This window comes from Ranitomeya imitator, chromosome 7 (assembly GCF_032444005.1).
Source record: "Ranitomeya imitator isolate aRanImi1 chromosome 7, aRanImi1.pri, whole genome shotgun sequence".
Classification (NCBI taxonomy): Eukaryota; Metazoa; Chordata; class Amphibia; order Anura; family Dendrobatidae; genus Ranitomeya; species Ranitomeya imitator.
The window spans coordinates 203,653,484-203,674,350 of record NC_091288.1 but is presented as its reverse complement, the minus strand read 5'-3'; the positions used below and the strand labels follow the sequence as shown (position 1 = coordinate 203,674,350).

Here is a 20,867-nt window from a genome sequence, read left to right as displayed (position 1 = left end):
ACATCCTGTATTATACTCCAGAGCTGCACTCACTATTCTGCTGGTGCAGTCACTGTGTACATACATTACATTACTGATCCTGAGTTACATCCTGCATTATACTCCAGAGCTGCACTCACTATTCTGCTAGTGCAGTCACTGTGTACATACATTACATTACTGATCCTGAGTTACATCCTGTATTATACCCCAGAGCTGCACTCACTATTCTGCTGGTGCAGTCACTGTGTACATACATTACATTACTGATCCTGAGTTACATCCTGTATTATACTCCAGAGCTGCACTCACTATTCTGCTGATGCAGTCACTGTGTACATACATTACATTACTGATCCTGAGTTATATCCTGTATTATACCCCAGAGCTGCACTCACTATTCTGCTGGTGCAGTCACTGTGTACATACATTACATTACTGATCCTGAGTTACATCCTGTATTATACCCCAGAGCTGCACTCACTATTCTGCTGGTGCAGTCACTGTGTACATACATTACATTACTGATCCTGAGTTACCTCCTGTATTATACCCCAGAGCTGCACTCACTATTCTGCTGGTGCAGTCACTGTGTACATACATTACATTACTGATCCTGAGTTACATCCTGTATTATACTCCAGAGCTGCACTCACTATTCTGCTTGTGCAGTGCTAACATCTAGCAGCACTCCTTGTGTAGTATTGCTGTTAAAAAAAAAAAAAAATCCAAATTGCATTTGAAGATTTCAGCTGTGAAGGTTTTGTGTCAACAAGCCTGCTGACTGCTTCCAAGAACACCCATCAGAATCGTGAATACAGCTCTCGAGTGTTAAAGCTACTTTCACACTTGCGTCGGAACGGGGCCCATCGCCATGCGTCAGCCCGACGTACCGACGCACGTTGTGAAAGAAATGCACAATGGGCGCAGCGGATGCAGTTTTTCAACGCATCTGCTGCCCCATTGTAATGTCAGGGGAGGAGGGGGCGGAGTTTCGGCCGCGTATGCGCGGTCGAAAATGGCGGACTCGACGCACAAAATAAGTTACATGTAACTTTTTTTGTGCCGAAGGTCCGCCAAAACACGACGCATCCGTCGCACGACGTGTGGCCATACATCGCAATGCGTCGCTAATGCAAGTCTATGGAGAAAAAAACGCATCCTGCGGGCAACTTTGCAGGATGCGTTTTTTCTCCAAAACGAGGCATTGCGACGTACGTCACACAACGCAAGTGTGAAAGTAGCCCAATTCGTGTATATATGTGAACTGTGAACAGTTTTCCTTCATTGAATTTACAGTGGGGAAAATAAGTATTTGATACACTGCCAATTTTGCCAGTTTTCCCACCTACAAAGAATGGAGAGGTCTGTAATTTTTATCGTAGGTACACTTCAACTGTGAGAGATGGAATCTAAAAATAAAATCCAGAAAATCACATTGATTTTTACATATTTCATGCAATAAAATGCAATTTAATTACCGTAAGTATTTGACAACCTAAGAACCAGAAAGAATTCTGGTTCTCACAGATCTGTTAGTTTTTCCTTAAGAAGCCCTCCTACTCTGCACTCATTACCTGTATAGAGGACACCTATCCACAAACTGAATCACACTCCAACCTCTCCACCATGGCCAAGATCAAAGAGCTGTCTAAGGACACCAGGGACAAAATTGTAGACCTGCACAAGGTTGAGATGGGCCACAGGCAAGCAGCTTGTGAAAAGGCAACAACTGTTGGCACAGTTAGAGAATGGAAGAAACACCAGATGACTGTCAATCTTCATCGGTCTGGGACTCCATGCAAGTGATGAACTGAAGATAGCTGGGACCACAGTCTCAAACATTGCTGCTAGTAACTCACTACACCATCATGGATTAAAATCCTGCAGGGCACACAAGGTCCCCCTGCTCACGCCAGCACATGTCCAGGCCTGTTTGACGTTCGCCAATGACCATCAGGATGATCCAGAAGAGACATGGGAGAAGGTCATGTGCTCAGATGAGACCACAATAGAACTTTCTGGTATCATCTCCACTCGCCTTGTTTGGAGGAAGAAGAAGGAAGAGTACAACCCCCAAGAACACCATCCCAACCGTGAAGCATGGTGGGGGAAACATAATACTTTGGGGTTGTTTTTCTGCAAAGGGGACAGGACGACTACACCGTATAGAAGGGAGGATGGATGGGGTCATGTATTGTAAGATTTTGGCCAACAACCTCCTTCCCTCAGTAAGAGCATTGAAGATGGGTCGTGGCTGGGTCTTCCAGCGTGACTATGACCTGAAACACACAACCAGGGCAATTAAGGAGTGACTCTGTAAGAAGCATTTCAATGTGCTGGAACGACTCAGCCAGTCTCCAGACCTGAACCCAATAGAAAATCTTTGTAGGGAGCTGAAACTCAATGTTGCTCAGGGACAGCCCCGAAACCTGAAAGAGCTAGAGAAATTCTGTATGGAGGAGGGGGCCAAAATCCCTGCTGCAGTGTGTGTGTGAAGATGGTCAAGAACTACAGGAAATGTCTGACCTCTGTAATTGCAAACAAAGGTTTCTGTACCAAATAATAAGTTCTGTTTTTCCATTATATCAAATACTTATTTCATGCAATACATGCAAATTAATTATGTAAAATTCTTACAATGTGATTTTCTGGATTTTTTTTTTAGATTCTGTTTCCCTCAGGTAAGGTGTACGTACGATAAAAGTTACAGACCTCTCCATTTTTTGCAGGTGGGAAAATTTGCTAAATCGGCAGTGTATGAAATACTTATTTTCCCCACTGTATGTATTGTTTGATACAGATGAACAAGTGTCAAACGCTCTGCAGCAGAACTGCAATTCCCTGGGATACAATATATAAAGTTTGTCCAAAGGAGGGCTGGCCAACTGGCGGGCGTCCAAGGCTTTTTTGTGTCCCTCGCTATCTACGACAACCCCCACAGACTCCATTGTACAACATAACCTTTTTCTAATAGTTTCTGGCCCAAGAACTCAAAGCTATAGCTTCTAAATGTTGCAGAAAAAAAAAAAGAAACCTGAAAAAAAAAAAATAAACAGAGAAGTGAAGCTATAAGGTTACATATTGGTCCACGGTAACTGGTCCCACCGGCTGCTCACGGATTATGGAAGGTTATAAAGCAATGGTGCATTTATGTGACCCGTGACTTGCATCGAAAAAGCATCACCTTCCTAGGAAACAGACAATGCATACAGGGGATTTGTGGCCCCTCGGGGCGTACGCTACCTGGTTGAATCCTGATGTTAGGAGGTGGCTGCTGGAATTGGTCCAGACCACACGAGAATCTTTATTGTTGTCGTGACCCTGTGCGTCCTGAAAAAACAAAACAAAGACGTTACTGTGCAAAAATGATAAAACCAGACGCGCGTGGATCATAAATCATCACCATATTCATGCGTCGCCCATGGAGGAGAGTAGGACTACAGAATACACAATCAGGGTTTGTTTGTAGTCTGTTACCATGGAGACACATAAGTCTGCATTGGAGCTGTAGACCGAAAACAATAGGCTTCACTGAAGAAATGAGCTGCGCTCAAGGCTCGTACGGGACGGTTAGGTAAGGTCTACAGCCAGAGTCACGACATTTCCAGAATTTAGGGAAGGCCCATTGGAGAATTAACTGATATTTTGCATTTGCATGCAGCCACCATGTAAAAGGTAAATTGAAGCAAATTAATCCCCTTGTGAAAACATACAAATCATAGGTTAGTAAAGTTGAATGTCCCTTTAAGGCAGCGCGCAGGAACATGCTGCCAGCTGTAGACCGGAGCGGTGCCAGCACAGGACCTGTCAGTGTGCCTTAGGCGGCAACAAATCGTTCTGTCACTCTCACTGTGACCCCACACTGAGCCGGCTGCAGCGCTGCCACTTCTGTAATGTGATCTCCAAACCCATCTAGTTCAGGCCACGTAGCTCCTGCTGTGACTCAAACGCAATAGTTTGCTTTGTGCCTGCTGCCTCCGGCGCGCCGTGTGCCACTGGGCTGTGCTGGCATCGCCACATCGTGGTAGTGAACAGGCACATCTGTCAAACGTCTGCATGCAGGCGCAGCAGCATGACTGTGTAAACTGGTGTATAGACAGATCATGGGCTGCGAAACGCGTCACGTAAATATTTATGTCTCATGTGTGAACTGCATGTGTCCATAGTGAAAAGGACAGGACGTGTGTGTATAGGTTCCCATATGTCTCCAGAAGACACTGGATTTACTAATCCTTATTATTACATTAAGGGGCGAACACACAGGAACTCAAGGGAATTGCCACCCCTTGCAAAATAATAAACCTTGCTTGGTCTTCCATGCCCCTGTCCCAAGTTCTCTGGTTCTCCTTCCTTGGACGATTTTTGATAGATATGAACGGAAACAATTCACAAAACAAGCTATATACTGAAATGACTCCACAAATCCAATCAAATACCTAGAACCCCCCACAAGACCTGCCGTATACCGGGAACACCCCAAAGACCTGCCTTATACTAGGAACACCCCAAAAGATCCGGCGTATACCAGGAACACCCCACAAGACCTGCCGTATACCGGGAACACCCCACAAGACCTGCCGTATACCGGGAACACCCCACAAGACCTGCCGTATACCGGGAACACCCCACAAGACCTGCCGTATACCGGGAACACCCCACAAGACCTGCCGTCTACAGGGAACACCCCAAAGACCTGCCTTATACTAGGAACACCCCAAAAGATCCGGCGTATACCAGGAACACCCCACAAGACCTGCCGTATACCAGGAACACTCCACAAGACCTGCCGTATACCGGGAACACCCCACAAGACCTGCCGTATACCGGGAACACCCCACAAGACCTGCCGTATACCGGGAATACCCCACAAGACCTGCCGTCTACAGGGAACACCCCACAAGACCTGCCGTATACCGGGAACACCCCACAAGATCTGCCGTATACCGGGAATACCCCACAAGACCTGCCGTATACCGGGAACACCCCACAAGACCTGCCGTATACCGGGAACACCCCAAAGACCTGCCTTATACTAGGAACACCCCAATAGATCCGGCGTATACCAGGAACACCCCACAAGACCTGCCGTATACCGGGAACACCCCACAAGACCTGCCGTATACCAGGAACACCCCACAAGACCTGCCGTATACCAGGAACACCCCACAAGACCTGCCGAATACTGGGAACACCCTACAAGACCTGCCGAATACTGGGAACACTCCACAAGACCTGTATACCGGGAAGACCCCACAAGACCTGCCGTATACAGGGAACACCCCACAAGACCCGCCGTATACAGGGAACACCCCACAAGACCTGCCATATACCAGGAACACCCCACAAGACCTGCCGTATACAGGGAACACCCCACAAGACCTGCCATATACCGGGAACACCCCACAAGACCTGCCGTATACCAGGAATACCCCAGAAGACCTGCCGTATACAGGGATCACCCCACAAGACCTGCCGTATACAGGGAACACCCCACAAGACCTGAGGTATACAGGGAACACCCCACAAGACCTGCCGTATACCGGGAACACCCCACAAGACCTGCCGTATACCGGGAACACCCCACAAGACCTGCCGTATACCGGGAACACCCCACAAGACCTGCCGTATACCGGGAACACCCCACAAGACCTGCCGTCTACAGGGAACACCCCAAAGACCTGCCTTATACTAGGAACACCCCAAAAGATCCGGCGTATACCAGGAACACCCCACAAGACCTGCCGTATACCAGGAACACTCCACAAGACCTGCCGTATACCGGGAACACCCCACAAGACCTGCCGTATACCGGGAACACCCCACAAGACCTGCCGTATACCGGGAATACCCCACAAGACCTGCCGTCTACAGGGAACACCCCACAAGACCTGCCGTATACCGGGAACACCCCACAAGATCTGCCGTATACCGGGAATACCCCACAAGACCTGCCGTATACCGGGAACACCCCACAAGACCTGCCGTATACCGGGAACACCCCAAAGACCTGCCTTATACTAGGAACACCCCAATAGATCCGGCGTATACCAGGAACACCCCACAAGACCTGCCGTATACCGGGAACACCCCACAAGACCTGCCGTATACCAGGAACACCCCACAAGACCTGCCGTATACCAGGAACACCCCACAAGACCTGCCGAATACTGGGAACACCCTACAAGACCTGCCGAATACTGGGAACACGCCACAAGACCTGTATACCGGGAAGACCCCACAAGACCTGCCCTATATAGGGAACACCCCACAAGACCCGCCGTATACAGGGAACACCCCACAAGACCTGCCATATACCAGGAACACCCCACAAGACCTGCCGTATACAGGGAACACCCCACAAGACCTGCCATATACCGGGAACACCCCACAAGACCTGCCGTATACCAGGAATACCCCACAAGACCTGCCGTATACAGGGATCACCCCACAAGACCTGCCGTATACAGGGAACACCCCACAAGACCTGAGGTATACAGGGAACACCCCACAAGACCTGCCGTATACCAGGAACACCCCACAAGACCTGCCGTATACCAGGAACACCCCACAAAACCTGCCGTATACCAGGAACACCCCACAAGACCTGCCGTATACCAGGAATACCCCAGAAGACCTGCAGTATATCGGGAACACCCCGTGAATCCTGACGCATACTGGCAACACCCAAAAAAACCTGCCATATACCGAAACACATCACAAGATGTAGTTTTAAGTTCTTTGGCATCACTGCCAAATAAATTTTAGGCCCCAACCTGCCACATGCATCTTCTTATGAAGCAGTGGGGTCTTTGTGCCCTTAAGGGGTTCAGTGTCAAAACGTGACACCAACTTCACCACCTATTGCTATGTGTTTGCCCACAGAAACGGGGATCAGGCATGTTAAAATTCAACATGTCCAATCCCTTGTTTCCCCAGAGATTAGAGAAGCCATGGACGCCGAGTAGCTGGTGAAGATATTGACTGCGATTATAACAATTTTTGCACATTGCGCCCCTGCAGACGACTTGCCGGACACATCTACGTTCCGGCGTACATTAAATAAATACCTAACCATGCTAATCTATCTAACAAATTAATACAAACATACAGTGACACATGGTGTAAACCGCAATAAGATGTCACGGTTCCTATTTATAGCCTTCACCTCAGCTCCGTCCGAACTTCCCACGGCCCCAAATCCTCTAATCCCACACACTTCCTGCCGGCAGAGGGGGGTCTCACTTACTTCTAGGGATGCACTTATACACAGATACTACAGAAATGTCGCCAGATTCCCATTGTCACGCTGAAGTCCCAGCGATCACGGGGACAATGTATGTGTAACATCTGGCCTCCGAATATCACCTCAGCTCCCAGGAGCCCCCCAAAAATCCTTTAATACATAGAAAGTAATTTGGAAAGTGTTTGACCAGCCCCTGCTCAGTACATAGGCCCAGACCATTACTCAAATATTCTCCTCTTGTTAAAGTGTCGTCATGACGACAGAGACCAGACATGGCCGACACCCCGTAGAGACAAGGCCGGGCAAACATCCAACCCTTGGGAATGGCAATCTGGGGGCACAGCTGTGACTGTCACAGAGCCCCCGATAACAAATACCACCCCCCGGTAACGGTACAGCTAATATTGAGCAACTGGCAATGGTTCAAAGTATAGCGTAGACTGGATTTCTACTAACATGCCCTTAATGTCTGCCATGAAATAACCCCTTTAATATGTCCCTTTTAAAAAAAAATAAGAAATAACCCTTTAAATGGCCCTTTATTTGTGCAGATTTGGCAAAATTTTGTGAAAAAAAACTCTTATATTTCCATTATGAAGTAATTCAGAAGAAAATCTTCCCTACGTCGCCCTCTTTGGAGGTGGTAAATGTAATAAATAAATTGGCTCCAAGATGGAGTTCCCCTTTAAGAAAGACCGGTCACCATAAAAATGCATTTTTGTTTTCACCTCATGTAAACGCCGCTGTTCTCCTGAATCCGGAGTTGTTGTTTTTTTCTTCCTGGGCCTCTCCGTTCCTGAGATATGGCCCCATCTTCCCTGCACGTAATTCTAGTCTTGTTAGGCAAGTGGGTGTGGTTCTCCACTATTCTCTGCTGGAGCCTTCCTGAAAACCACACCCAGTTGGAAATAAAAAGACTAATTTTATATATCGCAAAGAAGAAGCCATATCTCAGGAACGGAGAGGCGCAGAAATGAAAGAAAAACAGCGCCGGATTCAGGAGAACAGCGGCATTTACACCGTGTAAAGCAATCTGTATAGTTATGGCAAGTATCACGTCGCCTTCAAAAGGGAGAATGTATTAAAAAATATATATTCCTGACACCTAGAATAGAAAATCATTACATCCACCTGCAATCAGAAGCAATTAGGTATTTACATGACGTCCGAACACGATTAAAATGCCAGCACAGGATGCTGGAGGTTGTAGTTCCCGCGTTGATATGCGGCAAAGTCTCGGATGTAACGTAGCTGCGTCCAGGATTCTGCATCTTAGTCTGGATTGTACTGACTCGTGGACATTGGATGTTTTGATTTCTCAAGTTCACAATTGTGAAAGAGTTCTGCATCGTCCAGGAATGCAAAAAAAAATGATGAATCAGTCGGAGCAATGAAACCGCAGGGACCAGATACTAGATTCACTATAAACAAGTAACTCCCAATGTAGAGGAGCGTCCGGATCCATCACAGTACTGGCTCTGTAACACCTCCACCTCGCTGGGTGTCATGGAAGTGACAGTATGCCAAACATTAAAGATGTGCGCAAAGAACCTTCTATAAGAAGGGCGACGAGGAGAGGGCTGTGTATTAGGAGGAGGACGGGGCCGTGTACTGATTCCTGTGTATTAGGAGGAGGATGGGGCCGTGTCCTGATGGCTGTGTAATAGGAGGTTGGGGCTGTGTCCTGATGGCTGTGTATTAGGAGGAGGACGGGGCCGTGTCCTGATGGCTGTGTATTAGGAGGTTGGGGCTGTGTTCTGATGGCTGTGTATTAGGAGGAGGAAAGGGCCATGTCCGGATCCCTGTGTATTAGGAGGAGGACGGGGCCATGTCCGGATCCCTGTGTATTAGGAGGAGGACGGGGCCATGTCCGGATCTCTGTGTATTAGGAGGAGGACAGGGCCATGTCCGGATCCCTGTGTATTAGGAGGAGGACGGGGCCGTGTCCTGATGCTGTGTATTAGGAGGAGGACGGGGCCGTGTCCTGATGCTGTGTATTAGGAGGAGGACGGGGCTGTGTCCTGCTAACTGTGTATTAGGAGGAAGACGGGGCTGTGTCCTTATGGCTGTGTATTAGGAGGAGGACGGGGCCGTGTCCTTATGGCTGTGTATTAGGAGGAGGACAGGGCCATGTCCGGATCCCTGTGTATTAGGAGGAGGACGGGGCTGTGTCCTGATCCCTGTGTATTAGGAGGACAGGGCTGTGTCCTGATCCCTGTGTATTAGGAGGACGGGGCTGTGTCCTGATGGCTGTGTATTAGGAGGAGGACAAGGCCATGTACGGTTCCCTGTGTATTAGGAGGAGGACGGGGCTGGGTCCTGGTGGCTGTGTGTTAGGAGGAGGACAGGGCCATGTACGGTTCCCTGTGTATTAGGAGGAGGACGGGGCCGTGTCCTGATGGCTGTGTATTAGGAGGACGGGGCCGTGTCCTGATCCCTGTGTATTAGGAGGACGGGGCCGTGTCCTGATGGCTGTGTATTAGGAGGAGGACGGGGCCATGTACAGTTCCCTGTGTATTAGGAGGAGGACGGGGCCGTGTCCGGATCCCTGTGTATTAGGAGGAGGACGGGGCCGTGTCCTGATCCTTGTGTATTAGGAGGAGGACGAGGCCGTGTCCTGATCCCTGTGTATTAGGAGGAGGACGGGGCCATGTCCTGATCCCTGTGTATTAGGAGGAGGACGGGGCCATGTCCTGATCCCTGTGTATTAGGAGGAGGATGGAGCCGTGTCCTGATGGCTGTGTATTAATAGGAGGATGGAGCCGTGTCCTGATCCCTGTGTATTAGGAGGACGGGGCCGTGTCCTGATCCCTGTGTATTAGGAGGACGGGGCCGTGTCCTGATGGCTGTGTATTAGGAGGAGGACGGGGCCGTGTCCTGATCCCTGTGTATTAGGAGGGGGACGGGGCCGTGTCCTGATCCCTGTGTATTAGGAGGAGGACGGGGCCATGTCCTGATCCCTGTGTATTAGGAGGACGGGGCTGTGCCCTGATGGCTGTGTATTAGGAGGACGTGGCCATGTCCTGATCCCTGTGTATTAGGAGGAGGACGGGGCTGTGTCCTGGTGGCTGTGTATTAGGAGGAGGACAGGGCCATGTACGGTTCCCTGTGTATTAGGAGGAGGACGGGGCCATGTCCTGATGGCTGTGTATTAGGAGGACGGGGCCGTGTCCTGATGGCTGTGTATTAGGAGGAGGACGGGGCCGTGTCCTGATCCCTGTGTATTAGGAGAGCTTGCTGTATATAGGGGATAATACCGCCAGTGCCCTGTGTAATGGCGCAGGCATGCGTCTGTGTATTAGGTGTACAGAGCAGGTCTTTGTGCAGTTGCCTTTATATTAGGAGGACACACAGGCTTCTGTGAGGAGGGGGAGAGATGGTTTTCTCATGAGAAGCCTGGTTTCAGTACTTAATAGAGAACATGTGCTGAAGCATTTTTGCGCCAGCAGAAGAATATACTGAAATTAAGCCCTTTCTTTAAAGCCAGATCTGCAGAACATTCCTGCCCTAATGGTTACAACACGCAGCTCGTGGCATTAACCCCTAATTGCCAGCAGAACTAGAATTCCCTGCATGTGCAAAAAGCTTCATAAAACTACATAAAACAACAGTCATAAACTGCAAGATCTACAAATTCTGCTCCCCCTCCTCGGCACTTCGCCTATGCACAGGATCCGGACCTGCAGACCATTCCGTCAGGAAAGAGGAAATTGAGAGTATTTGGACAGAGAAGGGAGAGGAGGTTAGGAGGAATTTTATGATGCTGAAGGAAAGAATTTCTCTCCTCCTCCCGCCCAGAATGATGAAGGATGCTAGGACGCCCTGCAACATCTGGAAGCAGTTTCTGCGGCCAATTCACCCACACACTCTGGGATGAGGCTGCCCATTTTATCTTCTTGCCTGTGGCGCTGAACACTATGCCAGCAAATATATGAGCACATTGACCATGAGCCGAGTTCCCTTACCCTACTATCAGGAAACAAATTAATAAAAATGTAATTAAGAAGGTCAGTGGGCTATAAATCATAACATAGAGCAAAGTAAAACCATAAGAAGGAAACCTGTCAGCACGGGTTTTTAGTGGTATGGCTGAATTCGCACTTGTCCCCCGATAAAATCAATACCTTTTTTGTAGAGATCCGATCTACCACTCATTAGATATTTAGCGTAGAAGCTATAGGCAAATGAGGCAGAAAGTGTACTGGGGGCGTGTCATGAAAAAAAAATCAATTGCAGACACGCCCACAGTAAACTTCCAGCCTCATTTGCATATGGCTTCTACACTAGATTTCTCATCATTGGCTCATCGGATCTCTACAAAAAATGTATCGTTTTTATTGGCAGACGAGCGCCTATAAAAGCTGTACCACTTCTTCCATGTATAAATATGTGCTGATAGGTTTCCATTAAAAGAAAGTTTTGCCCCAAATCCTCTTCTAGCAGGTCGTATATCTGGTTTATAAGGCTAGTGTTAAATAAAAGACAGTCTACATTGTGATGGTACTAGAAAAACATGGAAGAACAAAAAAAGGTGCTAAATATACATAAAGAGCGCCCTCTGGAGGTTGTAACCTGACATGATCTGGGCAATATCTGGAGGTTGTAACCAGATATTACCAGTAACAGACACAATTGTCCATCATTTCAAGGATAAATTGGAGGCATTCATAAACAATACCGAGGCTTGTAATTTCCCCTCCATGTGGCCCAAATATCAGATCATACCACATGAAGGAGCCATGAGCCTGGCAATGACTGTTCCTGCTCACAGACCCCAACCAGAACCTGGGATGCCCCCCACATGTGTATTTGCAGACTTATAGTAAGTTCTCTGCTTTTAATTAGCAAGATAGAGGTAGATGATGTTGTGCTTGTATTTAACGAGTACTGCGTTTAATTATTATGGTAGAAACAGGGTGGTTTTGTTTTGCACTTGATCGTCTTGGGATCTGTCCTTGGCCTAGTTTCAGTGCAATAATGGATCATTAACTACAAGACAAATACCCGAGAATTCCTATATACAGTCATTAATACAAAACAGACGGAATGTCCCCGAATTATACTCAACTTCATTGTATAATAAAGGGATTCGTGTGGTTGTTTCTATAGAGCTTCACAATAATAGACTAGATAATGCACGACAGGCTGAGATCAGGAGTATAGTGTCCCTGTCCTGTGACATCACTGTGTGTATTATCCCTGTACTGTGACATCACTGTGTATTATCCCTCTCCTGTGACATCACTGTGTGTATTATCCCTGTCCTGTGACATCACTGTGTGTATTATCCCTGTACTGTGACATCACTGTATGTATTATCCCTGTACTGTGACATCACTGTGTATTATCCCTGTCCTGTGACATCACTGTGTGTATTATCCCTGTACTGTGACATCACTGTATGTATTATCCCTGTACTGTGACATCACTGTGTGTATTATCCCTGTACTGTGACATCACTGTGTGCATTATCCCTGTACTGTGACATCACTGTGTGTATTATCCCTGTCCTGTGACATCACTGTGTGCATTATCCCTGTACTGTGACATCACTGTGTGTATTATCCCTGTACTGTGACATCACTGTGTGTATTATCCCTGTACTGTGACATCACTGTGTGTATTATCCCTGTCCTGTGACATCACTGTATGTATTATCCCTGTCCTGTGACATCACTGTGTGTATTATCCCTGTCCTGTGACATCACTGTGTGCATTATCCCTGTACTGTGACATCACTGTGTGTATTATCCCTGTCCTGTGACATCACTGTATGTATTATCCCTGTCCTGTGACATCACTGTGTGCATTATCCCTGTACTGTGACATCACTGTGTGTATTATCCCTGTACTGTGACATCACTGTGTTTATTATCCCTGTACTGTGACATCACTGTGTTTATTATCCCTGTACTGTGACATCACTGTATGTATTATCCCTGTACTGTGACATCACTGTATGTATTATCCCTGTCCTGTGACATCACTGTGTGTATTATTCCTGCACTGTGACATCACTGTGTGTATTATCCCTGTACTGTGACATCACTGTGTGTATTATCCCTGTACTGTGACATCATTGTGTATATTATCCCTGTACTGTGACATCACTGTGTATATTATCCCTGTACTGTGACATCACTGTGTGTATTATCCCTGTACTGTGACATCACTGTGTGTATTATCCCTGTACTGTGACATCACCGTTTGTATTACCTCTGTACTGTGACATCACTGTGTATTATCCCTGTACTGTGACATCACTGTGTGCATTATCCCTGTACTGTGACATCACCATGTTTATTATCCCTGTACTGTGACATCACTGTGTGCATTATCCCTGTACTGTGACATCACTGTGTTTATTATCCCTGTCCTGTGACATCACTGTGTGTATTATTCCTGCACTGTGACATCACTGTGTGTATTATCCCTGTACTGTGACATCACTGTGTGTATTATCCCTGTACTGTGACATCACTGTGTATATTATCCCTGTACTGTGACATCACTGTGTATATTATCCCTGTACTGTGACATCACTGTGTGTATTACCCCTGTACTGTGACATCACTGTGTGTATTATCCCTGTACTTTTCAAAAACCTGACCTGCACATCCAAACATAGACTGAGTGTGAACAGGTGCTGAACCCAGAGTCGCCAACTCGTATATAGTTAAATAAATAGGGCAGCACACTGCAGCGCCAAAACATGCAAACTTGAAAAAACGAAATTTGAACTGCATTACTGCACTAGAAATATGAAAAATGAGAGCTTTTAGCGCACAAAAATGGCCAATTTTATGTGTACCTCGTAGCCACGTTAAGGCATCTCTCTTATACGAGGTCCTACGTTTGACCTCCCTCACTGAGAATAAACGTCTCCATCTGAATGGGTACATGCAAAAACCTCTTCTTGGACTCAAATTCTCTCTCTATGTGGAGGGGTATTGGACCTACTATAATTAAAACACCTGAAGCTAGGAGGCGGGGAGTGCACGTTAAGGCATCTCTCTAGTGCAGTAATGCAGTTCAAATTTCGTTTTTTCAAGTTTGAATGTTTTGGCGCTGCAGTGTGCTGCCCTATTTATTTAACTATATACGAGTTGGCGACTCTGGGTTCAGCACCTGTTCACACTCAGTCTATGTTTGGATGTGCAGGTCAGGTTTTTGAAATGTATTCTCTAGCCTTCTGATCGTGCACTCCCCGCCTCCTAGCTTCAGGTGTTTTAATTATAGTAGGTCCAATATCCCTCCACATAGAGAGAGAATTTGAGTCCAAGAAGAGGTTTTTACATGTACCCATTCAGATGGAGACGTTTATTCTCAGTGAGGTAGGTCAAACTTAGGACCTCGTATAAGAGAGATGCCTTAACGTGGCTACGAGGTACACATAAAATTGGCCATTTTTGTGCGCTAAAAGCTCTCATTTTTCATATTTCTAGTGCAGTAATGCAGTTCAAATTTAGTTTTTTCAAGTTTGCATGTTTTGGCGCTGCAGTGTGCTGCCCTATTTATTTAACTATTATCCCTGTACTGTGACATCACCGTTTGTATTACCTCTGTACTGTGGCATCACTGTGTATTATCCCTGTACTGTGACATCACTGTGTGCATTATCCCTGTACTGTGACATCACCGTGTGTATTACCTCTGTACTGTGACATCACTGTGTGCATTATCCCTGTACTGTGACATCACTGTGTGTATTATCCCTGTACTGTGACATCACTGTGTGCATTATCCCTGTACTGTGACATCACCGTGTGTATTACCTCTGTACTGTGACATCACTGTGTGAATTAGGAATAACATTTTTTGTACAGGGGGGACATAATTTCCTGTTATGTCCCTGGTCGAGGCTGCAGGCATGAGAGGACAGACAATGGGGGGGATGTATAGAATCAATAACATGTACACAGGGGGATCAGATATCAAAGGATCAGTATAAAATAGCAGCCATTTCCAGAAAGCTCTCACATGAATGGCCCCTTATCTCCTGTTGTGACACGCTGGCTGGATCTTGTCTATGTGTCATTTGTTTATGTGTGGTACCAACATGTAATCACAAGCGGACAGATTCCTCCAGCACTTATGTGGTGACAGCCATAGACCCCCAGAGATTTATCCTACAGCCTCCCCTCCCCCCCATGGCATCAGCGCCATCAGAATATGCAGCAATACCTGAATGGATTTTGTGCTTTTCCGGACATCAAAAATCCTCAGTCTCTTGTCCTGCAAGAAAGAAACCGGAAAATATATAAAAATGGGGAAATCAAGGAATAACAAGACATTAAGACGCAAGATGAAATCACGCCGTTATGTCCAATGCCAGCGTTCTGCCATTACACCGCCATCATCATACGATACAATGTCAGATCATCACGTGCATAAAAAGGGATTAAAAGGCTTCAAAACTTATGTAAAACCCCTTTAACTATATTTTTCCCACAAATTTTATATTAAAAAAATAAATGAATAAAACTTATATCCAAAGGAATAAATCAATAAAGAGGCACACTGATAAAGGACCTGAAAATTTGATAGTAGGCAACTAAATATAGTAAATAAGGGGTAAAACAATTGTAAAGTTAGGAAAAGAAAGTCCGTTCAGTATACTAAGATCGCCACCTACAGGACACATCAGAAAATACCAACGTAAAACTAGAATTTAAAGGGTTAATCCCTTTAAATTCTATAAGGGTATTGTTGGATAGGGCTTGAAAAAACAAACACTTTTGCAAGTTACTGTTTCTTAAAAATTGCAGCCGTTCTTGAGATATTAACACTTTTTCTTTTGTTTATAGCTCGTTGCCTAGGTGACCGACCACCGCTGCTGTCTAGCTTGTAAGTGCTGTGATGAAGCTGGGTTGGGATTAGGAGCCAACACTGTGCTTCAGCGATACTGGACAGCTTGAAAACCATTCTTACAAGGTTAATCTCTCAGTCAATGGATGTTGATTTTTTTTTGCCTCGTGAATCAACATTCTTGGGGTACATACTTTTTTTTTTATTTCTTCATTTTTTTTTGGGGGGGGTGGGGGTGGCAAGACTCCTAAATAATATGGTATCTACCATAAGAGTTAAATAATTTTGTAGACGTGGCAATACTGAATATGATAATTCTTTTTATTTTCTTTACTGAGAAAAAGGTTGCAATTTCAACTTTTATTTTGTTATTTTTTCACCTTGTATAGGGGAATGGAACCAGTGATATTTTTACATCTATGGCAATACATGTCGAAAATAACTATCCCCTATGAAGTCCAGCCAGGGCAGAAAGCTGAGGTTCACAATGTGCAGACTGGGCTGTGGGATGAGTGACTGAGCATGTGCGACCACCTCTGCTCATCTCATAAGATGCACGTGCACATTGTTATCCACTTTGGACACTAGGTGGCGCCAGAGTATGGAAGTAAATGATATACGGTAACTCTTCACTGCATTGATTTCCCAACAGTCAGTAAATGGAAAACATTATTATTATTTGTTTATTATCTATGGAAAAAGAGTAAAACATTTAATCCCCATTTTAAAGTCCCTTCTATTTCTCACCTTAGAAGTGGTTCCGATCAGTACCCCATCCTGACTCCAGCATATACTCTGCACCTGGTCGCCATGATCATCCAAAGCTATACAGAAAAGAAAGAGAAATCAAGATTCTAGTGACCCGTATCTGTTATCGATCACACATAGTAAAGCTCGTCTGGTACCACAGCCCAGGCACTCATCGGGGAAGTAATGATAGTGGTCAAAGAAATAGCGATCGAGCGGATGAGTGGTCTGCTGATGCCAGCACAAATGTCAACGTAAGTGTAATGTGGAGCAGAGACCCGCCAGGTCCATGCACTGCGATAGAGGCCAGCAGCTGACATCAGCGCGCATATGACAGTGGCGTCATGCGTTCCCACACTGAAGTCAGCTGCCGGTTTCAGAAGAGAACGCATTAAGCCACTTTGTTACCACTTTGGCAGTATGCTTTGGGTCATTGTCCATTTGGAAGACCCATTTCCGTCCAAGCTTTAACTACCTGGCTGATGTGTTGAGATGTTGCTTCAGTATTGCCACATAATCTTCTTTTCTCGTGATGCCATCTATTTTTGTGAAGTGCACCAGTTCCCTCCCACACCAAAACAACCCCACAACATGATGCTGCTACCACTGTGTTTCACAGTGGGGATGGTGTTCTTAGGCTTCCAAGCTCCTCCCTTTTTCCTCCAAACATAACGACTGTCATTATGCACAAAGAGTTCAATTTTAGTTTCATCAGACCACAGGACATGTCTCAAAAATGAAGGTCTTTGTTCCTGTGTGCATTTGCAGATATTAATCTGTTTTTTTTTATGTTTCTTTTGGAGTAATGGCTTCTTAATGGCAGAGTGGCCTTTCAGCCCATGTTGATACAGTGCTCGTTTCTTTGTGGATATTGACACAATCTTACCAGCTTCCGCCATCATCTTCACAAAGTCTTTTGCTTTTGTCCTTGGGTTGATATGAAGACGTCGGACCAAAGCACGCTCATCTCTGGGACACAGAGCCCGTCTTCTTCCTGAGCGGAATAATGGCTGGACATTCCCATCTTGTTTGTACATGTGTATAATTGTTTGTAGAAATGAATGAGGCACCTTCAGGTATCTTGAAAGTGAAATTGTACCCAAGGATGAGCCAGACTTGTGCAAGTCCACAATTCTCTTCCTGATATCTTGGCTGATTTTTTTTAGACTTTCCCATGATGCTACACAAAGAAGCAGTGTGTTTCAGGTGTGCATTAAAATACATCCACAGGTGTGTCTCTATTAACTTAGAAGTTGCCAAAAAAACAGAGACTTCCAAACACCTGACATCATCATATGGGCAATCCAGAATTGTTTAAAGGCATAGTAATCTTAGTGTATGGAAACTTTTGACTTTGAAGTAATAAAAATGCCTTAAAAAACATTCTCTCTCTCTCATTTGGCAAATATTAATAATTATGGTAATCCTAATTGACCTAAAACGGGAAGGTTTATTCGGATTTCAGGTCAGATATTGAGAAACACATGCAGATGTCCCTTTTTATATAGTGTATGGAAACTTCTGGTTTCAACTGTATCATGTCCTTAATCTTGGTATATTGCCCAAGGATGGGGCCAGGATGAGGGTCATATATACAAGGCCCAGGATGGGGGAACTTGCTACATAACGTGGGGGAGGGGGTACAACTCGTATGTCCTTATAGGATTTAGAATACTATAAGGGCTCATACATCTAACCAACATGCGGAAGCCCAGGAATAACTTTTGCACAGGGGCCCTTCTGACTGATTACGCCATTGATGTAATAGCGCCTTTTATTTTCATAATTTCAAGGGAATTACATGGGTCATATATTTATCCCACTAGATTTAAGGGGGATGTCTCATGTATTAGATTCAGGAGCGCACCACTACCCTGTCTCCCAGCTTATCAGCAGTGCTGAACGCCTGATGATTAACTGACTACACTTGCCCTGAACGGTGCTCTCTTCCTTGTTACAAGCAGAGGCAGAGTGAGAGGCGGGCAGGGACACTGAAGCTGCCCAGATTGGGAGCCAACAGTGCACTCCAGCCATCTTTGGTGCAGCGCTTACAAGCTGTATAGCAAAGATCTTGTAAGCACTGTGCCCTTTGCCTAGGAGAGCGACCAATGATGATAGACCGCAGAGGTGGCCGGTAACCTCGACAACAATATAATTAAAAATCTCTCCTATTTTAAGGAGAGAGAGAGGATTTTTTTACAAGCACTTTGCAAATTTACCCATTTAAAACCCCTCTAAAAGGGGTATTCGATTTATAAAGGGGTAGCATATCCATAGGATATCGATGTTCGGTCCGGAGACTGAAGCGACCATTGTAATACAGTAATGATGGCTGTGCAAGAAACTGCAGCATGGCCACAGCTACGTGAATCAGGCCACGCCACATATCCCTGCACAGCGGATGGCCTTGGGATGTGCCACACCAGAGCTGAAACCCCTTCATTCAAAGGATGAATAGGGGTCCCATAAGTCGATAGTAAAGGGAAGGTGATATGCCATCACTTTATAAGCTAGGAATACCCCTTTAAGATATTATACAGGTTTATATAAAGAATAATAAATTCCCATCTGTTCATATAAAGACGCGCTTATAACCCAGCTCCGCGGCCACAGTAAAATAAACAGTCGTCTCTCTGTACACAAGGCTTATAGGAAACCAGCTAACCAACACGTATGTTACAGGAATGCGAAGGAAACCTGAGCACCGAGAAAAGCCAAAAAAATTCCAGGAACACGGAAAAAAAAAAAAAGTCTTACAAACAAGGTTTTTTTTTGTTTTCCATATTCCAGAAATGGCGCCACTCCAGTACAAGAAAGTGTCTGGTATTGCAAGTCACAAGCAAAAAAGTTCTACATGGATTCAAACCAGATACAAACGTCTGCAGATATGTAAATTCAGACAGAAAAACCCCTTTAAGAAGCCTTATTCTATAGGGTCATTTCTATTTTACAGCAATGCATGGGTGTCACATGCCGTCCGGCAATAGGTGCAAGACTGGCTAATGGTGGCCGAGCTGCTGCTCTGACGGGTGAGATCGGAGAAAGCTCTGAGCCGGGACAGTCAAGCCGCTGTTTGCCATAGTCATTCTTAATCAAGGCGATCTCCTGTCTTCAGTTGGATTATTGGGTCTGATGGTGACAACATAAAATGTCTGGGGTAACTCTGTGCAGTATTAAATAAACAATAAAATGGTAATGATCGGGTTTAAAAAAAAAAAAAAAAATGTAATAAAAATATTTAATGAAAAAAGAATTTGAATTTTGTTTTATAAAAAAACAAATAAATTGAATTGAGCTTAAATTCTAAAAAACACAAACGACAATAACCTAGATTATGTTCACAAGTTCTACACCAGGAGAAAATCAATCAAGGACTAATATATATATATATATATATATACACAAACATACATACACATACACCGTATATACTCAAGTGTAAGCCGATATTTTCAACCCATTTTTTTAGGCTGAAAGTGCCCCTCTCTGCTTATACTCGAGTCACTGTTGGCGGGGGAGGGTGAGAAGCAGCTGTCACATATTCACCTGCTCCTGGCGAGGTCCCAGAATCTCCGATGGTCTCCGGGCGCTGACAGCTTCTTCCAGCGTTGAGCGGTCACATGTTACCGCTCATTACAGTAATGAATATGGACGCGACTATACTCCCATAGGGGTGGAGCCACATATGCATTACTGTAATGAGCGATACCAGTGACCGCTCAACGCTGGAAGAAGCTGTCAGCGCCCAGAGACCGTCTGTAAGAAAGAAGCAGGGACCACGCCGGGAGCAGGTCTGAGTATAATGGGGAGGGTGAGTACTGCACAATATTCACCTGTCCCCGTTCCACCGTCGGGCGCCGCTCCGTCTCCCGCATCCTCTGCACTGACTGTTCAGGTTAGAGGTTGTGATGACGTGTATAGTGCGTGCCCTCTCTGTCAGTGCAGAGGACGCGGAAGACGGTGCGGCGCCCGACGGTGGAACGGGGACAGGTGAATATTGCAAGTGCTGGGGGCCTGAGCAATGAGAGGCGAGTATGTCATTTTTTTTTTTTTTTAAATAGAAGCAACAGCATATGGGGCTTCTATG

The 20,867-nt window shown here is 45.7% G+C and overlaps 1 protein-coding gene across 1 annotated transcript in view; it reads right to left on the bottom strand.

The window, feature by feature from the left end:
* Nucleotides 1-20,867, bottom strand: part of CORO7 (coronin 7) — a 101,672-nt gene that overhangs the window by 67,095 nt on the left and 13,710 nt on the right. Inside the window, exons 6-8 of the mRNA XM_069734460.1 lie at nucleotides 16,781-16,857; nucleotides 15,410-15,460; nucleotides 3,226-3,312 (exon numbers count right to left, since the gene is read on the bottom strand). Of these exons, the coding sequence (XP_069590561.1) occupies nucleotides 3,226-3,312; nucleotides 15,410-15,460; nucleotides 16,781-16,857 (215 nt within the window). The remainder of the gene's footprint in view (nucleotides 1-3,225; nucleotides 3,313-15,409; nucleotides 15,461-16,780; nucleotides 16,858-20,867) is intronic.